At 34.8% G+C, this 27,807-nt stretch overlaps 3 protein-coding genes across 13 annotated transcripts; 1 reads left to right on the top strand and 2 right to left on the bottom strand.

The window, feature by feature from the left end:
* Positions 1-694: 694 nt before the first annotated feature.
* Positions 695-10,829, bottom strand: LOC131947906 (DDB1- and CUL4-associated factor 10). Of its 3 annotated transcripts, none has more exons than XM_059309315.1 (8): positions 10,725-10,829; positions 7,548-7,740; positions 6,685-6,798; positions 6,053-6,250; positions 4,403-4,564; positions 3,971-4,127; positions 2,351-2,410; positions 695-2,128 (listed from the first exon to the last, which is right to left on the bottom strand). In XM_059309315.1, exons 2-8 carry the CDS (start codon positions 7,730-7,732, stop codon positions 1,259-1,261), a joined length of 1,746 nt encoding a protein of 581 aa, XP_059165298.1. In that variant the 5' UTR covers positions 7,733-7,740; positions 10,725-10,829; the 3' UTR covers positions 695-1,258. The 3 variants fall into 3 exon arrangements, with proteins under 3 accessions (XP_059165298.1, XP_059165292.1, XP_059165281.1); XM_059309309.1 differs by lacking the exon at positions 10,725-10,829 and adding an exon at positions 10,536-10,607; XM_059309298.1 differs by lacking the exon at positions 10,725-10,829 and adding an exon at positions 8,701-9,216.
* LOC131947921 (uncharacterized) lies at positions 9,293-18,050 on the top strand. 7 transcript variants are annotated; one of them, XM_059309371.1, is made up of 12 exons: positions 9,295-9,361; positions 10,598-10,716; positions 11,817-12,178; positions 12,351-12,480; positions 13,289-13,382; positions 13,480-13,572; positions 13,789-13,957; positions 15,414-15,455; positions 15,882-16,118; positions 16,379-16,655; positions 16,900-16,939; positions 17,356-18,050. In XM_059309371.1, exons 3-11 carry the CDS (start codon positions 11,905-11,907, stop codon positions 16,904-16,906), a joined length of 1,323 nt encoding a protein of 440 aa, XP_059165354.1. In that variant the 5' UTR covers positions 9,295-9,361; positions 10,598-10,716; positions 11,817-11,904; the 3' UTR covers positions 16,907-16,939; positions 17,356-18,050. The 7 variants fall into 7 exon arrangements, with proteins under 7 accessions (XP_059165333.1, XP_059165319.1, XP_059165309.1 ...); XM_059309350.1 differs by lacking the exon at positions 16,900-16,939 and having other exon boundaries at positions 9,293-9,361; positions 10,598-10,678; XM_059309336.1 differs by lacking the exon at positions 16,900-16,939 and having other exon boundaries at positions 9,293-9,361; positions 10,598-10,712.
* Positions 18,051-18,173: 123 nt separating this feature from the next.
* On the bottom strand, positions 18,174-27,581 carry LOC131947885 (late secretory pathway protein AVL9 homolog). 3 transcript variants are annotated; one of them, XM_059309280.1, is made up of 16 exons: positions 27,334-27,581; positions 26,268-26,388; positions 25,962-26,047; positions 25,631-25,702; positions 25,380-25,536; positions 24,332-24,411; positions 24,112-24,181; positions 22,750-23,888; positions 22,430-22,564; positions 22,211-22,349; positions 22,036-22,116; positions 21,656-21,770; positions 21,478-21,531; positions 21,255-21,343; positions 20,977-21,134; positions 18,174-20,911 (listed from the first exon to the last, which is right to left on the bottom strand). In XM_059309280.1, the coding sequence occupies exons 1-15, from the start codon at positions 27,391-27,393 to the stop codon at positions 21,001-21,003; spliced, it is 2,532 nt and encodes an 843-aa protein (XP_059165263.1). In that variant the 5' UTR covers positions 27,394-27,581; the 3' UTR covers positions 18,174-20,911; positions 20,977-21,000. The 3 variants fall into 3 exon arrangements, with proteins under 3 accessions (XP_059165263.1, XP_059165271.1, XP_059165254.1); XM_059309288.1 differs by having other exon boundaries at positions 20,993-21,134; XM_059309271.1 differs by having other exon boundaries at positions 18,174-21,134.
* Between the last annotated feature and the right edge of the window lie 226 nt (positions 27,582-27,807).

Raw genomic sequence — 27,807 nt, 5'->3', positions numbered from 1 at the left:
AAAGTACCATTTGTGCAAGACTAACTTTTGATATCATTGACTTAAGTACCATTCACACATGACTAGCTTTAAACACCACTGACCAAAGTACCATTCACACATGACTAACTTTAGACACCATTGACCAAGTACCATTCACGCATGACTAACTTTAGACACCACTGACCTAAGTACCATTCATGCATGACTAACAATTGACATCATTGACCAAAGTACCATTCACACATGACTAATGTTTGATATCACTGACCAAAGTACCATTCACACATGACTAAATTTTGACATCTTTGACTAAAGTACCAATCAAACTTATTAACATGCAAAAAAAGTTCCTCTAAAAGCCTAGGACTTATGTAAGGCCAATGCCTTAAAACAAATCCATATTTAGTAGAATTCTACTTTTAAAAATATAAACAATTTAAAAAATCAGTTTTAATCCAATGCTGTAGATCAGGGGTCTCCAAACTACGGCCCGCGGGCCGGATGCGGCCCGCGATGTCCTCTCATCCGGCCCGCGGAGATCTTTTTGTCCACGGAAAAAAATGTTTCTAACAAGTGGCTGAGGAACATTGCCCAGAAAATTCAAAGCAATTTGAAGATGTAGCTTTCGGTGCAACTACCGTTGCCCACCATGCCGAGTCTTTTTTTCAGACGTTTTTTCTCCGGGGGGGGGGGGGGGGAGGGGAGAGGGGGAGAGGGTGGATGACGACACTTGAAATTTTTATATATTTCTATATAGATTATATTTCGTGGGGAGGGTGAGATTAGGTAGACATTCTTGGGGGGAGGGCCTCAGTTCTGGCCCCCGAACTGATTTTTGATAGTAAATGCGGCCCTCGGGCTGAAAAGTTTGGAGACCCCTGCTGTAGATGAAAGACTACATTAAAACAACTAGACAACTGCAACATTTAGATGAGAGCCAACACTCAAGTCAAATCTCTTCAAAAGTACGTAGCCTGAGCACATTCACACATCAATGCTACAACTGAAAGACAAACATTTCTAGCATTAGCAATGTGATGGTTTAGTACATGTTAACTAGTTACTGTATCACACAATGTGATAGTTTAGTACAATAAATTGTGATAGTTTAGGACAAGCTAGACTAGATATTGTACCACAATTTGTGACAAGAATTTGTTTTTTAATACTTAAAGTAATGTTTTAAAAGATAAAGGTAAAATCCAGAAAACAGAGCTTTGTATAGTTTAGAATACAATTTTGAACAAAATGAAATATTTTCATCCTTGGTACTGAGCTATAATTTTGGTGAACAAAATGAAATACTTCCATCCTTAGCACCAGCCACAAACTGGCAATGTGTTGGTGAGAAAGTACTAGCCAGAACAATACTTTTCTGTCCCAAGGTCATGGCCACCTGCTGCAGCGCTGCAGGGCTTCTGGGGAGGACGTCACATATTTCCGAGCAGCGCTGGTTGAAGGCCAGCAGCCGGACACAGTTGGCAAAAGGTGAGGCCAGTACCCGGCCATCACTGCTGAAACTTTGCTCTTTGATAAACCCCCGGCCAACGTTTGGCTCCTGGATGGAGTAGAGGAGCCTTGAGGGCTTGTGTCGGCTCCCACGGCTCCTGGTGTGTGTGGATGAGGCTGTGCTGGAAGAAAATATTCCGTTCCCTTCAGGTGGGTTAACTAAGTATTGGATGTGGGAGATTCTATTGGCTGAAGACTGGGCATAAGATAGTGGTGATCGTGGGGGTCGGGGTGAAGTCACACGGATGTCGATATCCTCATCTTCTGATAAGTCAGCTGACTGACGGCTGGGCTGATGTCTGACTGTCAGATTGTTAGGCTGTCCTCTGACAGTCAGATGATAGTTGTGTAGGGAGGAATCCGAGGTTTCTTCATCAGAGTTGCCGGGGGACAACTCTACCAGGGGAGACAAGTCATCTAACACAAATGAGTCCTGATACATTTCTTCATCTTCATCACTCACATCTTCCCCCCCTCCAGCATAAGTTTCATCTTCTAGCAGAGGTCTGAGCTCTAGTGGATGAGGAAACAGTCTTGACCGGTGGGGTCCAGTGCTGCTGGTCTCAGGGTCCCCCTCCTCCTGCCTGCCCCCAACAGCCTGTGGTTGGACTGACTGGATGTCATGTACACAGGTCCACTGTAAACAATTGTGGAAATATTTTTATTGGCATCTCTCAAAGATAATAAATAAAACCACAACTATTTGGAAAAAAATGGAAACTAGTCAGTATTTTATGCTGTGGCTTTTTTAGAGTTTTTTTTTTTTACAATAAACCTAAAACCAACGTGTTAGAGAAAAAAAAAAGACTTTAGATCTCTTTTCATAAATTTAACTTATACAAGAAAAGTTTGGCTGTACCTCTGATCTCTCATCATAAGTTGTGTTTCTTGAGGCGATACACCAGCCTTGGGGGTGGACCTTGAATGACAAAAAATAGTTAGGTTAATGTTTACAACAATAGGTCCAGTGAACCTAACAAAGTTTTTGTTGGCAGCCTAAGACAAGGACACTACCACCACAAAATAGTTAGGTTAATGTTTACAACAATAGGTCCAGTGAACCTAACAAAGTTTTTGTTGGCAGCTTAAGACAAGGACACTACCACCACAAAATAGTTGGGTTAATGTTTACAACAATAGGTCCAGTGAATCTAACAAAGTTTTTGTTGGCAGCCTAAGACAAGGACACTACCACCAAAAAATAGTTGGGTTAATGTTTACAACAATAGGTCCAGTGAACCTAACAAAGTTTTTGTTGGCAGCCTAAGACAAGGACACTACCACCACAAAATAGTTGGGTTAATGTTTACAACAATAGGTCCAGTGAATCTAACAAAGTTTTTGTTGGCAGCCTAAGACAAGGACACTACCACCAAAAAATAGTTGGGTTAATGTTTACAACAATAGGTCCAGTGAACCTAACAAAGTTTTTGTTGGCAGCCTAAGACAAGGACACTACCACCACAAAATAGTTGGGTTAATGTTTACAACAATAGGTCCAGTGAACCTAACAAAGTTTTTGTTGGCAGCCTAAGACAAGGACACTACCACCACAAAATAGTTGGGTTAATGTTTACAACAATAGGTCCAGTGAACCTAACAAAGTTTTTGTTGGCAGCCTAAGACAAGGACACTACCACCACAAAATAGTTGGGTTAATGTTTACAACAATAGGTCCAGTGAACCTAACAAAGTTTTTGTTGGCAGCCTAAGACAAGGACACTACCACCACAAAATAGTTGGGTTAATGTTTACAACAATAGGTCCAGTGGACCTAACAAAGTTTTTGTTGGCAGCCTAAGACAAGGACACTACCACCACAAAATAGTTGGGTTAATGTTTACAACAATAGGTCCAGTGAACCTAACAAAGTTTTTGTTGGCAGCCTAAGACAAGGACACTACCACCACAAAATAGTTGGGTTAATGTTTACAACAATAGATCCAGTGAACCTAACAAAGTTTTTGTTGGCAGCCTAAGACAAGGACACTACCACCACAAAATAGTTGGGTTAATGTTTACAACAATAGGTCCAGTGAACCTAACAAAGTTTTTGTTGGCAGCCTAAGACAAGGACACTACCACCACAAAATAGTTGGGTTAATGTTTACAACAATAGGTCCAGTGAACCTAACAAAGTTTTTGTTGGCAGCCTAAGACAAGGACACTACCACCACAAAATAGTTGGGTTAATGTTTACAACAATAGGTCCAGTGAACCTAACAAAGTTTTTGTTGGCAGCCTAAGACAAGGACACTACCACCACAAAATAGTTGGGTTAATGTTTACAACAATAGGTCCAGAGAACCTAACAAAGTTTTTGTTGGCAGCCTAAGACAAGGACACTACCACCACAAAATAGTCAGTTAATGTTTACAACAATAGATCCAGAGAACCTAACACATTTTTTGTTGGTAACCTAAGACAAGGACACTCCCAGTAAACCACCACAAAATCTGTAGAGTGACTGTCTACATACCTGCATAGTGTTGATGGATTCTGCCTTGTCAGCATCAGGAAAATCTGTGATACACTCAATCCTGTTGCGCTTTCTTGTGAACATTTTTTTACATTGCAACTCAAGGTTGTTTAGAGAAGTGTTTAGAATGTGGGTCAAATGAAGGAGAGTCTTAACCCTGGGGAGTAGACAAGTCTAGAACTTTTTAGAACAATTAGGGGGGGGGGGAGTAGACAAGTCTAGAACTTTTTAGAACAATTAGGGGGGAGGGGAAGTAGACACAAGTCTGAACAATAGAGGTTTGTTAGAACAATAACTTGCTTGAGTTATTTAATGGACACAATATATTTATATCTCATTTAAAACATAACATATATATTACAATAATATAGAACTTAGAGAGTTAGAGTAACAAGCTTGTAAATATTTGATAAAATAGTTAAAGTTGCTGACCCTTTAAGATCTTCACTGAGAGTGTCGAGGTTGAGGTCATGTATCAGTAAAAAATATCCTCTGATGGTGGATACAATCAGTTTCTTCTCATCTGGAGTTATTTTTGTTCTCATGATGCCTGACAGGGAGAACAGTGCTTCTGGCTTCTCCTTGTCTGAGTAGCTGGGAATGTTCACATTAGGTCTTAGCAAAGTGGAAACATTAGGTCTTAGCAAAGTGGAAACATTAAGTCTTGAATGTAGCAAAATGTCAACATTAGGCCTTGGTGGTAACAAAATGTCAACATTAGGTCTTAGCAAAATTTTAACATAGGGTCTTAGCAAAATGTTAATATTAGATCTTAGCAAAATAGCAACATTATGTCTTGGTAGCAAAATGTCAACATTATGTCTTGGTAGCAACAAAATGTCAACATTAGGACTTGATGGTAGCAAAATGTCAGTCTTTGAGGCCAGTTAATACTAACCTCAAGTCTTGGTAGCAAGTGTTCCCATCCAACCCTGAATGACTCGCTTGTTAACGTCCCCTGAGAAAATGTTGCCATCCAACCCTGAATGACTCACTTGTCAATGTCCCCTGAGAAAATGTCCCCATCCAACCCTGAATGACTCACTTGTTAATGTCCCCTGAGAAAATGTTGCCATCCAACCCTGAATGACTCACTTAATGTCCCCTGAGAAAATGTCCCCATCCAACCCTGAATGACTCACTTAATGTCCCCTGAGAAAATGTCCCCATCCAACCCTGAATGACTCACTCATCAATATCCCCTGAGAAAATGTCCCCATCCAACCCTGAATGACTCACTTGTTAATGTCCCCTGAGAAAATGTCCCCATCCAACCATGAATGACTCACTTGTTAATGTCCCCTGAGAAAATGTCCCCATCCAACCATGAATGACTCACTTGTTAATGTCCCCTGAGAAAATGTCCCCATCCAACCATGAATGACTCACTTGTTAATGTCCCCTGAGAAAATGTCCCCATCCAACCATGAATGACTCACTTGTTAATGTCCCCTGAGAAAATGTCCCCATCCAACCATGAATGACTCACTTGTTAATGTCCCCTGAGAAAATGTCCCCATCCAACCATGAATGACTCACTTGTTAATGTCCCCTGAGAAAATGTCCCATCCAACCATGAATGACTCACTTGTTAATGTCCCCTGAGAAAATGTCCCCATCCAACCATGAATGACTCACTTGTTAATGTCCCCTGAGAAAATGTCCCCATCCAACCATGAATGACTCACTTGTTAATGTCCCCTGAGAAAATGTCCCCATCCAACCATGAATGACTCACTTGTTAATGTCCCCTGAGAAAATGTCCCCATCCAACCCTGAATGACTCACTTGTCAATGTCCCCTGAGAAAATGTCCCCATTCAACCATGAATGACTCACTTAATGTCCCCTGAGAAAATGTCCCCATCCAACCCTGAATGACTCACTCATCAATATCCCCTGAGAAAATGTCCCCATCCAACCCTGAATGACTCACTTAATGTCCCCTGAGAAAATGTCCCCATCCAACCCTGAATGACTCACTTGTTAATGTCCCAGGAGAAAATGTTGCCATCAAACCCTGAATGACTCACTTGTTAATGTCCCCTGAGAACATGTCCCCATCCAACCCTGTATGACTCACTTGTTAATGTCCCAGGAGAAAATGTTGCCATCAAACCCTGAGGTGATCAGCTTCCCCTCAGATGAGCAGTACTCAATGTTCTTCACCCAGCTTGTGTGGCCTTTGAGGACAACAATCTCCTGGCTGAGAAACCTGGCATCCCACAGCCGCACAGTACTGTCGTCAGAACATGTGGCAAATGTCCTGTTGTCCAGGAACCTACATTGTCAGATGACAGAGTGAAATATTTCTTAGTGTTAGTGTCAAGATGAACTAGTAGTACTGTCTAAAACATATTTTTATCAGAGTGAGTGTAGACCTTAAATAGTATTAGATCACAAATAAGTGTACAAAAACACAGTTATAACCAAACAAACACAAATAGTTGAACCCAACAAACACAGTTAACCCATCACACAGGTATACCCCAACAAATACACATAGTTGAACCCAACAAACATAGCTGTATGCAAACACACAAAACTGCCCAAATCATAGCTATACAGAGTAACACACAAAGCTGTACAGAAACACACAAAGCTGTACAGAAACACACAAAGCTGTACAGAAACACACAAAGCTGTACCCAACCGCACACAATCCAATACAAAGGGCTACTTCTGATAAGCTTAGCAATTAACAATGGTAAGTACCTGACACAGTTAACGCAGTCCGTGTGTGTTTTAAATCTGCGTGTGATGAGCCGTTCATTGTGGGGGTCATACAACAGCATGCACGTGTTCTCACACGCAGCAGCCAACAAGGTTCTGTGGGGACAAAAATTACATCCATGGCTAATTAATGTTACAGACATAGTTAATTAAGTATCAGAAGTTGTTACAGATCGATGTATTTAGGGATAGGTCTGACAAATACAAATATAGTTACAGGTAATTACAGTTACACAACTAGTTACTTAAGAGACATAGCGCAGGTTAGTTGTGTGTCACTGTATAGTTTTAATATTTTCATGATATTTTCGAGGTGACCTTTAACTATGATGCTGAATCACAAAGTGTATGACGGAAAAGGTCATGTTAACCCACACTCCATGTCAGGTATCCAAGTTTTTACTAAACTGGCCTCTTTCCCTCTGTCAATTTCACATGAAGGCCTTTATTGCTGACATAAGATGTGCTTTCTTATCTCTATATTAATCACCAAAATGTGCATTATTTTTTGCTGCCATATTTCTTTAGTTCACTAGATGTTTAGATTCAGATCATTAGAGCTAGAAAAGAGGGGAGAATGTTTACACCGGTGTCTAATAATGGAATCTTCTTTAAAAAAGGGGTGTTAGGTTACTGGTAGTTAAATAAATACACACATGGCTGGCTAATGTCAATGCAAACCTTGTCCCTAACCCTAACCCCAACCCTGTTCCTAACACCTAACCTAAATTTCTAATCATAAAATTAGTTGAGGTTACAATACTACTAACAACCCAACACCCCTTTTTTAAAGAAGATTCTATTATCAGACATCGGTATCTATAATCATCCGAAAAGTGAATTACCCATCAGTGGAAAATCCAAAGCCAAAAACTGCTCCCCAGTCTAATCCATCTAATGGGGTGGATTCGGTGGTTTTTGTAGAGATGGTCGAGGAGTAGAGAGATGAATATAAACTGTCCTTCCAGCCTATGCTTTTTTTCTGACCCAACTGCATGTCTCTCAAATGTTTTAGAGATGAAACTTTCATTCTTATGTCTGTGAGATTAAAAAGCAATAAATACATGGTCTATGTTTATAAAGCATGATGATTCTAGGAATATACTGAACAAAGTTATTGTTAGAAAATGGATTCCTCATTATAAATTTACAATCACTTGATTAATGGCTAACCCTTTGTTACATTACAACTGATATCATAATATAATAATACTGTTAGCAGCGTGTAACACTGGAAGATTGTGTAGTCAGATTGTAGATCTTAATGCTGCTAACCAAGAAGTCTCAAGTGCAGATCCTGGGCATGAGTTTGTCAGATGAGTACCTAACTCATCTTAGGAAAACTAAGGTGGTAGGGCATAGTGCTGACCACACTATACCCTCATATGAAGAGGTCATTGAAACAGATAAACTTTACTTCATCTGCCCCATGAAGTGGAAAGATGATAAACCTATCACACTGGTAGGGGGGAAAAAACTAGTCGTATACACACGGCGTGACACGGTATACCCCTTATCAATTTCAATCATACTTTGGTTTCAAAGTATTAGTAATAGCAATATTATAAAATACGAGCCGGCCCGCGGCATAACATACGCCGCTATTTAGTTGTTTCTAATTTTCAATAATTCATAATTTGTGAATTCGACAGTACCAACGCTGACACTGAAAATATTTCTTTAAAACACTATAAGTAGCTCGTTAAGGACCATAACCCCCCCCCCTTCCTTCCCCCCCCCTACGTTTAAAATCGTTGGCTCTGCTTGTAAACATTTAGAGTGAACACAGCTCACTAAAACCATGTAGGGGTGGGGAGGTAGGGAGAGCGTTTGCAGCTTGTTTTCTAACGGCTCGAAGAGGAGAATTATATATATAGATAATATCAATTATTGTAGTCCACTAGTAATCACTAATCATTAGGCCTATTACGAATTAATGTAATTATCCTAGCAATAAATGAAACTTCTTTAATTTTTCAAAATCACTTTTTTTTTTACCTATTGGACTCTCTGCTACTCTAAGTGAGTCTAGCTAACTCTAGAAAAGTAATTCTAGATCTAGTTCTAGTAGCAGTACACCTTGTATGGCTTGTTTATCTTAGCTACATTCCATGGTGTACTCATATTGTCTCATCATACTGATTACTGAAGTACTAATGAGTGTACTACACTACAACAGTAGTAACAGTTGCTAGTGTTAGTTAGGGTTGAGTGAGACTACTTGATTGATTAATGAAAATATTTGAAAATAATGAACTAGGCCTATTTTTTAACTATTTAGTTTTTAGATCTAGTATTTATTTAGGATCTAGATCTAGCTGCCAGACTTGTAGATCTAGGCCTATCTTATCTAGTTGTTTTTTTTTGTTCGTGTGTTTTTTTATTGCTGTTTTAACTAGAATAAATCTACATTTATAATAATAAACTTGATCTAAAGCGAGATGAAAATAATCAGCATAAGGCCAGGCCAAAAAAAGAATGATATTTCGTTTTCCTTTTAAAAGTGTGACCTTTGCAATCCAGATTTTATATAAAAGAGAGATGACTGCTGTTATTTTTAATCGATCGAAAAAATACCCTACCCTTAATATTTCACAGTTCATTTGGCACCCTTTTTATTAAAATTTTTAACAAGTCTAAAGAAAAAATATAATATAGAGTGAGAATGTATTTTGTTTTTTTATCTTTAAATGTGATTTCGCACACATATTAACAATAGCAATTAATTAAAATATAACTAAAAATCGTTTCTCAGTAGATCTAGATCTAGAATCTATACCTTAATAACTTAATAAGGCCTGGCCTGATACTGATAGTAATAGAAATAGTAGCAGAGTAATTCCTCGGGTTCCAAGTTTTTATGATTATTATGATAATAAACTGTCGAAAACAATAACTCAATAACTAAAGTCTATCAATTATTTGTAGGGGTCGTCCATAAATGACGTCACACTCGTAGAGAGGTCCGTAATTTTGTGACGGTGTGTGGCACTGTGTGGGGAAGGGGAGTGAGTTCAGATGGTGTGACGTCACACTTTTGCATTATAAAAAGCATTGTTAGAAAACGAGTTTTTGCCGTTATTTCGCGTTTTAGAGTTAAGCTGTTTTAATAAATTGTAATATCGATGTTTTAAGAAACATTCAACTTCAATTTTGAGGAGCCGGTTGTAGGCTGAGGCGTGATCACATCATTTTAGAGAGGGGGGGTCTGGCTTTTTGTGACGATGTGTGACGTAGGGGAGGGGGGGGGTAAAAATCATTCTAAAAGGCATGATGTCATTTATGGATGACCCCTAAAGAACAACCCCCTCCCGTTTAGCCTATTTTACCTCAGCATCCGCCATCCCGAAAATTAATTTTAAATTCGTCGCTCCCCCCCCCCCCCCCACCCTTTTTTTTATTCTTAAGTTTTTTTTAGTTCTCCACCTCCACCCCCCCCCCCCTTCCCCCACCCTCCGGGGAGGGAAAAAAGTCTGAAAGAAACACTGTGCCAGTCACAGGCGATATTTTGAGAAAATTCATTGCATGGCCCATAATTCTGTCCTAATCTAATATTTCATATTCCAAACAAAGGCTGTTCTGTAAGATTTTTTGTCAGTAATAAATTTGGAAAATAAAAGCAAAATAAGACAATAATCAAATAGAACTTGTTACTAGTTAGCCTGAAAATAAAACTGTTATAAACAGATATATGCTAAATAATAAGTTAAGCCCTAAATAAATGGTCCACAAAAAATGAGTGTCAATTGTTAACGTTTAATGATATTAATCAGAATCAGAATTCATGACATTGTCGTTGTATAAATTTTCTGTTAAAAACTAAATTTGTATACGTTAGCCTATGTTCTAAATTTGTTTCGAAAGTTAATTCGAAAATAACTGCTTCTTTCTGCAGCTCAGTTAGACTACAGTTCCCGGAAAGAAGGCATCAACACTAGACTAAGGGCCGCTAAGCCGCGAGTGAGAAATAGGACAAGTTAATATTTTTTTATCTTTAGATTTATTGTATAGTAAGTAGTTACGCTTGTTTTCTATTAAGTTTATTATGTTCAAAAGCTAAAATGTTTTGTTGGTAACTGTCAATCAGTACACCGTGGTGACTAAAAACTACTAAAAAGTTGTAAAATAAAGTGAAACATTTATCATCGGGATTTTCCATGAATGCAGCCAAACCGTTTCGGGTTTTTCCGAGAAAGTGAAACCGAAGTGGACATTCTCATCTGACATAAAAATCTAATCTATCTTACCTTAGATCTACTCTTTAGAATCTGGTCTACACTTACACATAGTAGTCGTAGATAATTACATTATCCATAGGCCGTAGACTGTAGATAGATATATTTTATTATAGTTTATTACTATAGATCTGGATCTATTCTAAGGTACAGTAACTGTGTAGTATTATTTTGTATAGTAAGTAGTAAGTATACTATTACTATACACATACAGTTATTAGTATACAGGAAATACTAACAGTAGTTTTAATAGTTTAGTACAAAAAAATACTACAGTACAGATTCCTAACTAATTAATTAGATCTAGATTCTAGATCTAGTAATTACTAACTTTAGTATTTCTATACTAATACTATACTATAGGCCTAACTATAATTATTAATTTGGCCTAGTAATTACTAGATCTAATTAGTATAGTGAGTTTATACTATACTGTATAGCCAAGTATTTCAAGTAATGAAGTATTAATTGTTTTATTGTTTATTACTTAGTTTATAAGAGTCAAAGTGAAAGACAAGACCCGGCCTATGCCCTCTATGTATGTTTTATGTCTAAAAAATTTAGTCTAGGCTATCTACTACTAACTAAATTTTACTAAATACAAAATAGACTAGAATCCAAGATCTTCTAGTCACACTAGTCACTAGTGTCTAACTAATTATTAATTAACTAAACTATCTTGTTAATTAATTAATAATTAATATCCAGTAGTAGGCCCTATATACTATATATATAATAATATAATGCCCTATTTTTATACTATTTAGTCTAAGTATATAATACATATTATAATTATAATAGTAAATAGTAATTTATGTATTATATACTTAGACTATTTGACTATACTTAACTATACTAAATATTTTTTTTTATCTGCAGTGAATACCATTCACACTTTGCATAATAATTAACAATTAGGATACACACAGAATAGCCTGAACAGATTTGTATTGTGTGACATTTTATCATGGCTACAAATAAGCCAGATATGGATGGGTTGGGAATGACGAATCAAGAGCCAGAGCCTTTAACAGAACCAGAGCCTTCAAATCAAGATGAACCTGAAGATCATTTTCAACTGGAGGAACTAGATAAAAAGAATAAGGTTTATAGAGAAGTTACAATTGATTTTGAAAATGCTGGACTCAAAGTAGTCAAAATTGAAAAACTTATTAACATTCACCTTTGCAAACGTTACATAACTGAAAGAGATTTGATGCTTAGTCAACGATTAAAGATTGGTAAGTTACATTTTTTGTATCATTTCTTTTGCCTGTTATTACTATTATCTAAATAGTATTTACTATTTAAAAGCATTTTTTAAAGTTTACAATATATATTATAATAATGAATAATGATTGTACAGTTTGCAGTGTAATACAGAACATTTAAAAACATTAAATGATATTTCAGATCCTGATTTTAAATTAAACGAGAAGTACTTGTATCATGGTACAACTGCAAAAAAAGATTATATTTGTGAAGAAGGTTTGGACTCCAGAATGTCAAAACAAGGTTGCTTTGGAAAAGGAATTTATTTCAGGTTTAAATCTTTTAAATTATATTATATATTTAATTTTTAAACAATATCATTTTTACAGTAAGTCGAAGTTGGAAGGTTACTTTAACAATGGAATCAGTTTGTGGGGGGAAGGGGGGGGGTCTTCCATAAATGATGTTACACTTTTTAAAAAAATCTATATATATAATTCTCTTCTTGGAGACGTTAGAAAACAAGCTGTAAGTGCGCCTTGCAGTCCCCTCTCTTCCTCTCTAGGAAGTCTGGTGAGCTGTGGTTCACGTTAAATGTTTACAAGCGTAGAGCCGGGTTTAGTGACGGCTATTAGGGGCAGATAATTTAGTTTGAAATGATTTTAAACTTAGGGGAGGTAGCTAAGAGGAGGCTGCTTTCAAGGGGGGGGGGGGGGTTATCGTCCTTAACGACTTACTGATAGTGTTTTAAAGCAAATATTTTCAGTGACAGTAGTGGTACTGTCGAATTCACAAATTATGAATTACTGAAAAGTAGAAAATAAAACAACTAAATAGCTAGCGGCGTACGATACGCCGCGGGTCGGCTCGTATTTATAATTTCCCTCCCTCCCCATCCTCAAACATTGTCAAAAACAAATTTAACCCATGCTCTCCCCCTCATTGGATTGTTACAAATTTTGATTTACTTTGGGAGTGTGGCATTGATTATGAACAACCCCATGAATTAGGGCTCAATATGTCTGTGTTGATAATTAACTGCAAAATGTTGCATAATTAAGAAGGAGCCATTAACACAGTGATATCTATAGCCTTCAGTCTAACCACTCCGGATTAATATATTTACAATATAATTTTAGTAACTACCCTAAAAAATGTGTGAGGTATGCTGAGAAAGAAGGGGGTTCAGAGTCATTTATACTCCTCATGAGAGTAATTCTTGGAGATTCAAAGGTATTTATTATAATTTAAGAACATTATTTTCACAAAAGATAGCTTATCTGAGTAATTTTGTCTAAAATTAAATTGTAAATTTTTAACATTTCTCCAGACATACCCTAAAAAGGTGAAACACAGAGAGCTGGTGAGAGAGCCTGAAAAAGAAGCTCCTTATAAAGGATATAGGTTTTACGACTCTGTTCAGGTAAGTTATATTTGATCCTTCACCTTTATATTTGCCTATTTGTTTGTTTGTGTTGTTTTGGAGTATGTACACATTCAACACATCACAGTTTTTATTACAAAATATGAGTGGATTTATATGGATTTATTGTTTTATTCTTTAAATTATCAAAGATTTATTCATTAAATTGAATTTATCAATGATTTATGAAAAAAAATGCTGTTGTCTGTTTCACAGGGCTGCCCAGTCAATCATCAGGAGTTTGTTGTATATGAGAACAGAAGAGCATTAGTCGAGTACCTTATAACATATGCTAAGACAGAACCAGAAGGCCAGGTAGAGAAAGAGCCTTGTATTAAACAAGCAAAGGAAGGGGATACTCAGCCTAGAGCTCGGCCTTCTTCAGGCAAGTAGTGTCCCCTTAAGATTGTATTGACTAGGATCAACTTTAATATTGTATTAACAAGGATTTCACTGTCCCCTTAAGATTGTATTGAATAGGATCAACTTTAACATTGTATTAACAAGGATTTCACTGTCCCCTTAAGATTGTATTGACTAGGATCAACTTTAATATTGTATTAACAAGGATTTCACTGTCCCCTTAAGATTGTATTGAATAGGATCAACTTTAACATTGTATTAACAAGGATTTCACTGTCCCCTTAAGATTGTATTTACTAGGATCAACTTTAACATTGTATTAACAAGGATTTCACTGTCCCCTTAAGATTGTATTTACTAGGATCAACTTTAACATTGTATTAACAAGGATTTCACTGTCCCCTTAAGATTGTATTGACTAGGATCAACTTTAACATTGTATTAACAAGGATTTAACTGTCCCCTTAAGATTGTATTGACTAGGATCAACTTTAACATTGTATTAACAAGATTTCACTGTCCCCTTAAGATTGTATTGACTAGGATCAACTTTAACATTGTATTAACAAGATTTCACTGTCCCCTTAAGATTGTATTGACTAGGATCAACTTTAACATTGTATTAACAAGGATTTCACTGTCCCCTTAAGATTGTATTTACTAGGATCAACTTTAACATTGTATTAACAAGGATTTCACTGTCCCCTTAAGATTGTATTTACTAGGATCAACTTTAACATTGTATTAACAAGGATTTCACTGTCCCCTTAAGATTGTATTTACTAGGATCAACTTTAACATTGTATTAACAAGGATTTCACTGTCCCCTTAAGATTGTATTGACTAGGATCAACTTTAACATTGTATTAACAAGGATTTCACTGTCCACTTAAGATTGTATTGACTAGGATCAACTTTAACATTGTATTAACAAGGATTTCACTGTCCCCTTAAGATTGTATTGACTAGGATCAACTTTAACATTGTATTAACAAGGATTTCACTGTCCCCTTAAGATTGTATTGACTAGGATCAACTTTAACATTGTATTAACAAGGATTTCACTGTCCCCTTAAGATTGTATTGACTAGGATCAACTTTAACATTGTATTAACAAGGATTTCACTGTCCCCTTAAGATTGTATTTACTAGGATCAACTTTAACATTGTATTAACAAGGATTTCACTGTCCACTTAAAATTGAATCAACTAGGATTTTATTGTCTTCTTGTACTGGCTTGCATTTTAATTACATTTGACATCTATTCTACATTCATTTAGAAGCAATATGAAAATGTCTTAATACCAGTATTTTTTAAAATATTTACATTGATATTTTCAACATTTAATTCGTACAAAAAGTTATTCTGCATTATTGATAAAGCATTAAAAGTAACAAGTAATCCTAAAAAACTAATCTCCATTTTCAAGTGTGCTTATCACATCATTTAACCCTGGTTGTTGTGTTGTTATTTTAGTTTCATCCGAGAGTGACCTAGATGATCCTGCAGATTTAAATGGTATGCTATATTTCACATTTCATCATAATTTGACAGTTGAAAAGCAATCATTCTTATAACATCTGTAATGTTTTATATCAGCTTGGCATTTTTGGAAGAGTTAATTTTTCTTTCACTGAAATAAGTCTAGTAGCAAATACATGTTAGTATTTAAAGCAACTTTCCGATTAAAATTAATGAACATTGAATTGTCAGTGTTTGAGTATTGTTTTAGAGTGTTATTTAGCATTCTGGTTGTAAAAAAAAATACTTAAAACAAAATTTTAAATTGTGTACTAGTCAAGCTAGGTACATTCTGCTATTTTCATTCTGTTTTAGTGAAGTTTTGTACCTGAAGCCTTCATTTGACTGTAATGTTTAGCTATCTGTCTCTACCTATACTCTAAGCTTTCTGTCACTTAACTAAATCTTCTAACCAACATTCAGACACTTCTGATGATGAAGAATTTGGAGTGGCAAATTACCTGAGGATGCCAATAGATTCTCCCTACCTTAAGAGAGGTGAGGTGGTTCATGATGAATATGAGCCACTGTTGGAGGAAATGAGGAAAAAATTCATGGAGGCGACAGGTGAAACAAAAGAAATTGTTGTGGACCATTTTTTACTGAGAGGCAATTTAGAAGTGGATGACGCAATTAAAATGTATAAAGAGAAACCGGAAGGTAGGTTCATGGAGGCAGCTGTTTTAAAGCTGCATTGTTTTATATTTTTAGTTACAAACTTACCATTTTTAGCTATGTTAACTTCAGTATTGATAGTGCTACCTACCAAAAAATATACTATTTTGTTTTTCAACGACTTTTTTATATAATTTAATAGCATGTCAAATGGCAAGCAAAAGTTTCTGCAGAGACAATAATTAAATAATTCCTATATATAGACTATACATTTTTATTACTACCAATATAAATCAATTCCACAGGGGTAGAGTTTATAATTGATGAGGAAGAAGACCCAAAAGTAAAGAAGTTTGAAGCAGAATTGAAACGAGCTACAGCTAAACCTCAGTACCCAGAGCCTGGCTCAGATGCTTGGAATAGTCTAGGAGATTCTGATAAAGATGCCATCATTGAGGGTCTTATCCAGGACTTTCTGGACGTGACAGGCATGGAAAAAACTGAGCATGACTATGCTAAGAGATGTCTGGCATCTAATGAAAATAACTTGGATTTGGCTATTTTGTCACATTATGAAGATTTGTAAGTATTTATTTTACATTTCATTGAAAAATTCATATATTGTGAGAAGCTGTTTTTATTTTTATAAATATGTTTGTAATGGCTATTTGTAATTCATGTTTTTTTTTTCTTCTAAAATTTTTTTATAGTTATTTATCAATCGAAAACATTAAACTTTAAATTTCAATTTGCAAAATATAGATTAGTTATCCTGCTATAATTAAGAAGCAATTTTTAACAAGCATGATTTATTTTTGTGCAATAGATTTTGAAACTTCAGTTGGCATGATGTAGTTAATCTGGAGGTGTGTATATACAAATATAATTTTTTCTGAATTTACAGTTAACAGTTTCAATTTTTACCAAGTTGTTCTATTGTCTCTTGATTTAAAATGCATACAAAGTTGAAATTTAACTGTGATATATATAGCCTTCTACCAATTTCTGCATTTTAAAATAATCAGTGAAAAAATATAACTGAACAATTGTGTTGAATATAAATCTATTTTAAACAATTAGTTGCTGCATCTAAATTAAATGTAGGTTTTAGAAAACTGTTTTTAAACCGCCCTTATTTATTAAAATGCTGCAATATCTATAAAAAAATATGTTTAAAATTTATTTCTTGGTGTGTAGATTAGCTTGCACAAAAATGTTTTGTAACTATCACATTGACTATTGGCCAAGCTATTGTTAACAAAATGTTTTCTTTCTTTATCAGGCCATTCCAATAACCCTAACATAAAAACATGGCAGTGGCACGCTGTTAACAGAACAATGATCAGACCTCCATTTATTTTAGGATAAAATCTTCCAAAGGATAATTCATTAACAAAAAAGTTATTCTGTAATGTCATAATCTAAAATCTTACAGAAAGTAATTTAATTTTTTTGTTTTATATTAAGTCAAAGAGAGATGTAAAAATATACATGCTACCTTATGTTATTTGATGAATATATTTTTACATCAGTTTTTTTTATTTGATTATGTTTATTAAATGAATTTAGTGATAACAAGAAAATCATGAAACATTTATTGATCTCTTACTAAAAAAAACAAAAATTACATTGACACAATTTTAAAACAAAGAACTTTGAAATAGATTTATTTCAACTACAAAGTAAATGAGGGTTGAAAAGCACTGTAGTTGTAACAAATACAGTTCTTTTATTTACCTTTTTGAGACTTTGCACATAAAGTCAAAATAAATATTTTAACTACAACAATAAAGCTAGCTAATGTGGAGAAATAACTATAAATATTTGCTTTCTTTTTTTAAACTGATTTTTACAGCGGATGATGTAAATAAGGTTTTGGTATATTCTTTTTAGTGTAAAGGGATGAAAAACTTTCATTTCTTTTTATGTAATCTAATTTTTTACTTGTGCTTTGCTTATTAAATAATCCACTAAACATTATTGACTTGAATTGATAATTTCAATGAATATAATGTGTTCTACTGTCATGGAATTAGTTAAACCCAGTCTTAAAAGTAAAAATCACTAGTTGAAATGTAACAGCAAAAGTATTATAACCACATACATATTATCACAGTTTATGTCAAATATAATTTTAAAAACACAATGAATTAATAATAAACCAATGTTATTAATAAAAAAAAACCTTTTCAATGTATTTTAATCCCAGCAATCTGTAGTAAAAGAAAATACACACATCAACCTTCTCTAAATAAATATTTGCCCATTTTTCTAAATCTCCCCATGTCAGAATTTATGTACCTCGCTATGAAAAAATAATCTCACCATCCCCAGACCAATGGAGTGTCAGATTTGTAACAACACTGGACTATATGACATGCAGCATACATTGAGTTGGAAATTACTACCTGTAGTCATTTGAAGAAAGTCTAAAGGAAAGGATAATACAATTTTAGAGCTCACACACGAAAATACAGCTCCACTGAATTTTTGTTTCAAGAATTGTTGATATGTAAAAATGAACCTAATTCAATCTAAAATATGACAGCTCACTAATGGCCAGAGTTTCATGTTTGTATTCGCAACATTATGAAACAGTGGGGTGGGTATTCCACTGAACTAACCAAATCTTACCATAAAAGCAATTCTAACTATCCTGTTGTTAAATTTAGTGCCAACATTGGGCAAATGGTAACCAAGGTTACACTGAGAAACACTCATAGTTTAAAACATACCCACCACTTCCATTTTGTTTTTAAATTCATTTTGATATGTGTAACAAGTTGGTAAAACTTGTTATAGTGGTTTAGTATAATCCTTGAGTTTCATTTTATGTAAGCTACTTATCCCACTCTATTGTTGAGTATTATCTTAATGTTGTTGTGGTTCATTTTTTAATGTTATAATTTATTTAATTCAGCAAAACTACAAACTCTATGGAATCTGCTGAGTTCTTGTAAACTGACCATGTTTAGTGTTGAAGGAATGTTGAAAACCAACAATAATGTATTAGTAAAAAGCTTTAGAAAATACAAAATATAAATGAGATTTAAAAGCAAATATTGATAAAAATAGCTATTTTTAAATGCAACAGATTTAATAAAATATTTTATTAGAATTATGTATCACTAGAATACATAACACCAGCTGTAACATTACAGGGATATAGAAACAACAGTAGCACTAGGAAAAGCAAGGCAATCTTAAGGAAAAAAGAATCGGATCATTTATTTGTATAACTTATGTAACTGCAAGGTGTAGTTTCAAATATTTAATGTGACACATTTTTAATAAGCCATCTAGGTGATGGCTAATAAATAGGCCAATGTTTTGAAATTATAGTAATTTCTTTTTTGTCAATTATGAAATAGTAATTTAAGTACATTAACAATGCAGGCAACTTACAAGTAGATGAATTGTTGACATTAAGTAGCTTAGAAAACTGACACTGTAGCACTCGTACATTCATTCATCTTTTTCTATTTTTTTTTAAATAGAGCATTATGCACCAAATAAAATAAACACATCCGTTTATTTTGTAGTTAAAATGTATAAATATTTGAGCACACTTAAAAATTACACCTCAGTATAGAAAAATGATTGGCCCCTACATCATTAACCAAAGTGACATTGGGAAAAAGTAATATCAGTAAAACCATGTTGCTTATTCAATCTTTTTGCAATCAATATTTTACCATGTATTCAATAAATTAGTATTTCACTCAAATGTTTTTCTAACTATATATCACCAAGTACATTGTAATATGAAAAAAAACACCCCTTTTTGTGAGCTACAACAAAGAAAATAAAATCAAAGCTTAATAATTGACATGGTTACAGAAATAGTATTGCAAGTTACATCAAGTATATACAAAGAAATCATCACAAAATATTGTACAATGCATGAAGAACTATTTAATGAAAAATAAACTCAACACAGGAGAAAGTAGCAAGCATCACAACAACAAAAACAGCAATTGATAAAATTCAAAGGAATATTGCAAAATAAAATTCTTAGATTTGAAAAAAATAAAATTTTAAACTGGAAAAATTAAGTATAATATAGCCCAGCAATTTCTTTAGACAACTAGCAAAATGAAAAATGTATAAATTAAGGCAAAAACTATTATTGAAGCCACCTAACATTACTAATAAAATGGGAGTGAGAGGCAGAAATTTCTCATTTTTAGAGGACAAAAATCTGGAAATATATCACAAGAGAAAATAAAGACTCAAAAATATAATTAGGTTAGATATTTTTTATGAATAAAGCATGAATTTTCACAAAGGATTAATACAAGTAAATACTAGATCTTTGTAATAATATTTACAACACATTAAACTAGTTTATGTAATGCTCAGTGACCTGGGTTTATAAATTATCACAATTTTTATCAAAAAGTAAAAAAGGATGTCATGTTGACATGTATCTGTTCTTGCTTCTTATTAATTCTGCAAAAAAGATTTCCTATCTCTATTGATACGTGTAGTGTAAAAAAAGCAAGAAATAAATATACTTTTTAGAAAGAAATGAATTAAATGCAATCTTTAAACTAATTATAAAAATGTATGAAATTCTACTCCACATTGCACATTATGTCATTTCATTTACAAACAGTACTACTAAAGGGCCAGGTTAATTGATAGCTCTTTAGGAACCAGAACACACGCATTTTACTGATACAAATAAACTATTCTTCAATCTTGGGTTTTCTCAAACCAATGAGCTTTATGTAATGCCACAGAAATAAAAAGAGCTAATCAAATATCTGTAAGTTACTTGACTAGACATGACCACTGTGAAGAGACTGTACTGCTGTAGGGGGAGATGTTACTGACTGGAGTCATCACTGACTGGAGTCATCACTGACTGGAGTCATCACTGAATGGAGTCATCACTGACTGGAGTCATCACTGACTGGAGTCATCACTGACTGGAGTTATCACTGGCCATCTTGGGATCACTGGTCTCTTCTTTGACTGTCTCCTGTTCCTTGTCACTGTGCCTCCAACTGCTGAACCATCCTGACACCGCTGATTTCGCAGACGTTAAAGCTCCGCCTACAAGTTTTTATTGTAAACAAATTTATGCTGGTACAAAATGTGGGACATCAAATGATGGCTAATTAATATTTCTTTAGGTGTCACCACCACATTAAACATCAAATATAACTAACTTACCAACAGCCTTGCCAGTTTGTACAACATATTTCCCTGTCTGGACAACTGCAGCGTTGATTTTTCGTCCACGTTCAGTGTTTTGTAGAGTGCTAATTTTTTAAATGTAGATTTTATAAATCATTGGAATTTAAGCACTTAATTGTGTGACTGCCACTGTACTAAGCTACTATTGCAACAGTAGAAACTAAAAATGATAAAGTAGGTATTTAAAAAAAAGACTTACTGGTTAAATCTTACTCGTACATCTGCCATGCTTAAGTTACCCTGGAATGGATGCCTAAAACAGAAATAGACTCCGATCAAAACAACTTTTACCACATCTTTGAACAAAGCTCATACAAAACAGACCAGCATTTACAGGACAAATTTTATCTAGTCTCGACAAAACACAGAGTACTGACCCTGGTGGTATGTCTCTAACTGCAGAATGATCATTCTCCATCCAGTACCTATAATTATGAGTAGTTTTCCAAGTGTCGATAAATGATGTACCAAAGTCATCAAGCAGTTTAACATCTGAAACAGGTAAGATATTTACTAAAGAAGTCGTAACTTCATACTACTTACATTATAGCAATATTACAATCTATTTTTATTAATTCAAAGGTTTTTATATTTAATACAATTCACAAGTACGAAATGAACTATTTTCTATTTAATTATAATATTTAGAAATGTTTATCTGAAACAATTGTATTTACCTAAAAACTGTTTATCTAAAAAAAAATTTATGTATCTGTCACATCTATTATCTAAAAAAGAATTGTGATGCATCTCTTACCATCCGAGTCAACAGTAGAGAGGAGTGAGTTGAGATAGTGTTTAAACTGAGCTCTGATCCACTCGTCACTGCCTTCCCATTCTAAACAAACAAACAGAAGGTTAGCAAAAACACTGCCATGTTAAGTACAACTAAAATTCTATAAATATGTCAGTCAACTACAACATTCCTGTACCTGTGCCATCCAGAAACAAACCAGGCCTCTCATCGGTCACTGTCTTGACCAGATAGTCAGCAAATCTGAGATCAGCTGTGGTCAGACTAAGTTTACGCTGCAGGTCCTTGTCTCTGATATCAACCTTTCCATCATGAATCTGTATGACAGTCGGACATTTTAAGTATGTTCTTTGTATGTTAAATGATTTTGGTCTTCATGTAAACTAAAACTCCTTACCTCAACAAAAACATCAATAAGTTGACGCCGCTGTTTGAAAAGTATGTTGGTAGCCCCAAGCACAAAGCTGCGAATGTTGACATCAGTTAGGATATCATGGTACTGCAGGCTCACATAGGGGTGACACACAGCGCCCTAGAAGAAAAGGGACCAGGACATGCAGACATTATGTGACATTAAAATTAGCATGATAAACATCTAAGAAATAAATAACTCTAGGACTTATAAGTCAAGAAATGCTAGAAATTAAATTTAACAAAATGAGCTCTTAAAATAAGTGAGAAAGATGTTTTTAAATGTTTAAAAATATAAGAACAAACCTTAGTAAAGATGGATAGAGGATAGCCAAACTGATCTTGTTGAAGGACCACAGTCCCATCATGTTTTAAAACGTGTGTATCATCTGTTTTCTTAGGTTTCCCTTTCTTACTGAATGCAGCTGAAAGCTTGTTTTTTAGAGCTTTAGATTTCTTTTGTTTTGTAGCAGGTGACTCTTCAGCTTCTTTCTTCTTGTTCTCTATAACTATTTTGGCCCTTTCTTTCTGCTCATGAGAGGAAGCACTGGCTGTGTCATCAGATATTGATTCCTTCCCACTCTCACTTGCGGCGATGGAGTCTCTGCTTGCGCTCATGGAGGACGAGGCTGTGGACGGCTCAGGCTTCATAATGTCATGGTCAATGGTCAGCTGCAGTCTGTCTTGTTCCCATGAAAAGCAATCCTCTTTATCAATTTTACTAATACTCTCTGGAGAATCCAAGTCCTCAATCAACTCATCATTGTCCATCCTAGTTTTTGTACTGTGGAGGGTCAAACTGTTCCTACGCACTTTTTCATTATGCAGCGCATTGCTGTTATTGTCCAGTCGAGTGTTCTTTTTATTGATCTCCACACTAGAGACTCCACTTTGAACATTTTCTAAATGAGTGATTTGCTCTAAATTAGCCAGTGGGCTCTCATGGAGGGTATCTCTGTCTGAGCTGAGCTTTGAATCGTCCAAAGAAAACTGTCTTCTAGTCTTACTAAAAGCGTGTACAGTCAGTTTATCAGAATCCAGTAGGTGTTTAGAGCGAGGCCCCTGAGAATCTGTGTGGGAATGTGAGAGCTTGAGCTCACTTTTAGAACTTGGCTTCTCTTTGTTGGCAAGTTTGGTTGAATCAAAGTTTAAGACATCTCGAGGAATGGAAGGAGATTCTGGAGCCTCAGGTTCTATCTCATCATCATTGATATCAAGTCCTGTGTACTTGGTGTCACCACTGGCGCCTAGGTTAATCCCAGAGTTATGCATGTGCCCCAGGACGTCTGTCAGTGAGCTATCAGATGTAGAGCAATCATATCGCACCTCTAAAAACTGTTCACTTTCATCAAGGTCAGAGTTTATGTCAACTAGCGCTAAGTCAGGAGACAATTTCTTCACACTCCACTGGTTACAAGCTTGCGCAAGTCCACTCTCTAGCATACCTTGGTAAATACAAGAAAAAGTTTCTTTAATTTGTTATTAAATCCCTATAGCTAACAAACTGCAAGGTAAACATTATTTATCAATAAGCTTCCTGCTTACAAACTTCAGTAGTTAATGACAATTGCTTTTGTTTTACCATTTTGCTTAAATTAGGGATTAAAAGGTTCAAAATACAATGAAGCATATAATACAATGCTAAACAAAAAAATTAACTGGACTAACCTGGAAATAATGATAAGTAACAAAGTATAGTTTGACATAAAGATTCCACTGGTGACCCAAAGAACAGAACCTGTGACAAAATGCACCATATACAACATATGTCTGAGCTACAAGCTCCATTTAGATCTACTCATAAATTTTCATTTAAAAAGTCATACGTGCATACTTGCCTTGTCTTTAATATCTAAGTTTCCAAAATTATACATTTGAATGTTCTTACCCTGCGCTCCAACATTAGAAGTTTAAAGAGGATAATAACTTTGTGTTTGTACAATGTGACCAATTCACGAGCTGAAAGACCTAGATTAAAAAAATTAAGTTAATAAGCCTTTGTTATCAAACCTGGTGTAGATTGTATAAAGAAATTTGTGTATTTTAAAGTAATGAAGAAACTGTCTTACAACAAAGCAAACTGGGCTTATTTAAGTTACTGTCTTCTTAATCAAGCCTGATACCCACTTGCAATACATTAAAAAAAAACTCAAGTCACTTTATCTTCTTCTTCTTCTTCGTTCTTAATTATTAGTGTTGAAGGGGATCGAGATTTATCTGCCAGTGGGTTTGAACTCGAGATTTTGTTTGAATTTATCAACAAGAGCTTTTTGCCGACTCGACCACGCCTCCAACACAATTAAGCGTTACGTGTCAACTGGTTATGCGCCGTTGAGGCCATTGACTCCGATTTCAGCCTGCTTTTCTTTTTGGATTTGCTTCCATAGCCTTTGTCCAACCAAGAACAAACTACAAGGCAGCAGTTGGTTAATTTTGGAGTTGTCTCTCCTAGATGAGTGGCTGTCCCCAACTAACGAGCCTCATCTGCCCGAGGGTTCGAACTCGAGAATTTTCGGTTTAGCAACCATGAGCTTTACCGACTCGACCACGCCGACCCCAAGTCACTTTATAATCCCAGTGATGTTGACTGATTAAGTGCTTAGCTAATCTAAAGTGCAGCTGCTTGTTACCAAGAAATTTCCTAAATCACATGTCTTCTATTCAGAGAATAGTTGGGGAAAATTAAGAATGGCTGTCCCTCCTAAAAAGTAATTTAACAGAATATCTAAGGCCAGTATGGCAGAAATTTCTCAACTATTATCAAAATGGGAGTACAGACTAAAAGAAAAACATTATACTTATTTAACTAGTGTAGTTTGTTAAATAATATTATCACACAGAACTGCTTTTCATAATTTTAATAATGAAACATATTGCTATATCCAAAATGGAAAAATCAAATGTGAAAATAACTTTTTTAGTTCCACAGTACATACCTAAGAAAACCTGAGTCCCCTCCAGAAGACTCTGTGTGAGTGAAGCGTTGAGGTTTTTGTACGTTTGTTCCAATAACGCTACTTGACTGAAGTCTCGCTCATCAAAATATGCATGTGTTATCAATTCAAGCTTTGCTTGGATAAGACCAAATAAAGGCTGCCAAATAAAAAAATTGATTAAAATAAACCAACGTTGATATTGACAGTACCAAAGAAGAAAAGATGAGCTGTGAAAAAAGCTTGGAACCTACCAGCCTGCTCAGCACACAAACACTCTTCTGTACTGTGCTCCTGGTCACATCAGCAGTTTTATTGATCAAATCCTAAGGGTTAAATTAGAATCCTTCAATCTTAGAATAGAGAATGTACCTCAGAAATTTAAATCTTTAGTCAGCTTGCAAAATTATCTAACATTAGACTGCTTAACATTAAGAGTAGGGCTTGTCACATGTGAATATGGGCTTTAAGTAGTGGTCAATTTTGTTTGAAGGAAACAGTTATATTAGTGAGTTGAATTAAACTGGGCTAGTACAAAGCACACAGCATACTTAGTATGACTTTAAGAAAAACATTTTAATTTACTTTGGCATCCATTTGTCTGTAACAAGAAACTCCATAAATAGTGTGAGGCGTGTCACTTCTACCAGGTAGAACAAAGTAAACGGTGTCTAAAACAAAAGCACAAAGTAAATTTGTAATGACCACTGGTTGTGATAAAAGCAAAAAATGTTTAATAATCAATGACGTTGGCTTCATTTACTCATAAAAAAATAGAATATATAAAAATAAAACTAACATTCTTAAATTAAAGCCTTGGTATCATAAAACATTTAACTAACTTAGAAGCTCAACATTTATTTGTTAATCAAAGCTACAATTTGTTTTCACCTTTAACAAAGTTGTGTGCTCCATCAGGAAGTGCTAATGAAGGAATATGTTTCCATTCTTCTGGTATCTCATGACTCTCCACTGAATTGCCTTCTATGAGTGGTGGATATGAAAATTCTACCTGTAGGAATAAATGTTAACACTTATCCTAAACTTTTGCTTTTTGCTAATAACACAACCTCCCATTTATGGAACAAGTCAAATATCTGGTAGTGGTTGTCATAGCGTAGATAGATGGTAGAGATTACTAAGGACGGTGTAAACTTGATGGTAGATGATTTGATTTGAGAGTATGTGCGCGTGTTAAATGAAATATTTGTAGCCTGAGTGTGACATGAGCATGATGCAACAATGTTAGCGATGACGTAGCATGCAGTAGTGAAAACAGTTGGGGGTTAGCCATTGTAAGAAAAGGATGTGTTGTATATTTTGTGGTGTAGTTCTAGTTTGTTTAGTATTAGTAGTTAATAATAAATTATTTATATTTTATAATCGAACTTGTTGATATCATTTAGTGTCTGAAAATAAGAGTGTTCCTGTCCTCATCACATGTCATGTTTAGGGCCTAAAGTTGTAGTATTAGAAGTAGTCATCATATACATATAGGCTAGATCCCAAATGGATATATCACGAATACAATTCCCCCCCCCCATCACAGTGGTCATAATAATAATATAGATTTGTTTAGGTCTACTCCTGTCATTATGGATGAGTTCTAGAATCAATGAGAGTCAGTGTGAGTGTCAGTGAGTTGGTGAGTTACACCATTGAATCAAATAAAATTGGTAGGCCCTAGTTATTTATGTAGTTATCTATTAATATTATCTATTACTATAAATAAATTATTAGTATTATCTTGTCAAGTAGTTGTCAAGTCTTATTTCTCAATGCAACACATACACCCCACATTAACAGTAGTAGAGCTATATTTATTATTTAAGTTCATTAGAAGTCTACAATACTAACTTACTAAGTAATACGCAAAACAATTATTCAATTAAAAGTATTTTTATTTTTATTTGGGGCTAAGCCTAATAATTCAACTAATTGTGATTTTTTTATTTACCTGGCATCCTTTCTTGTGATGAAACCCAATAACCATGACATGCAAAACTGGATCTTCCATTATACCCGTTTAATAAAGTTATGTCAAATAAAGGGGCCTAAATCTAGTGTTTTGGGGTAGTAATAATTTGACCTGTTGTACATCATTCTCTTATATATTAATTCGATTTTACATAAATCTAGTAGATCTACATAGCTTGTCGACGTTAGCTACTTTCAACTTCTTAGATCCTGTAACTCCCCTGATTTGTTGACTTTCCGATTATAGCCAGATTTTTACAAATTTACAAGTCAGGCTCTGGTGAGGTAAACTTAAAGCTGAGCGTGTTTTTAAGGACTGTTCTTATTGTAAACTATAATAGAAATTGATTGATATAATACTCAATGTTGACTGATCTCAGTAAGTATTTTAGAAAACTGTGACTTTATTTGGGTGGTGGGGAGAAGGGGATGTATGACGTTTTGTGACGGTATT

Source organism: Physella acuta, unplaced genomic scaffold, assembly GCF_028476545.2.
Source record: "Physella acuta isolate Inbredline_101_S28 unplaced genomic scaffold, ASM2847654v3 ptg000058l, whole genome shotgun sequence".
NCBI lineage: Eukaryota > Metazoa > Mollusca > Gastropoda > Physidae > Physella > Physella acuta.
This window is presented reverse-complemented; position numbering and strand designations above follow the sequence as displayed.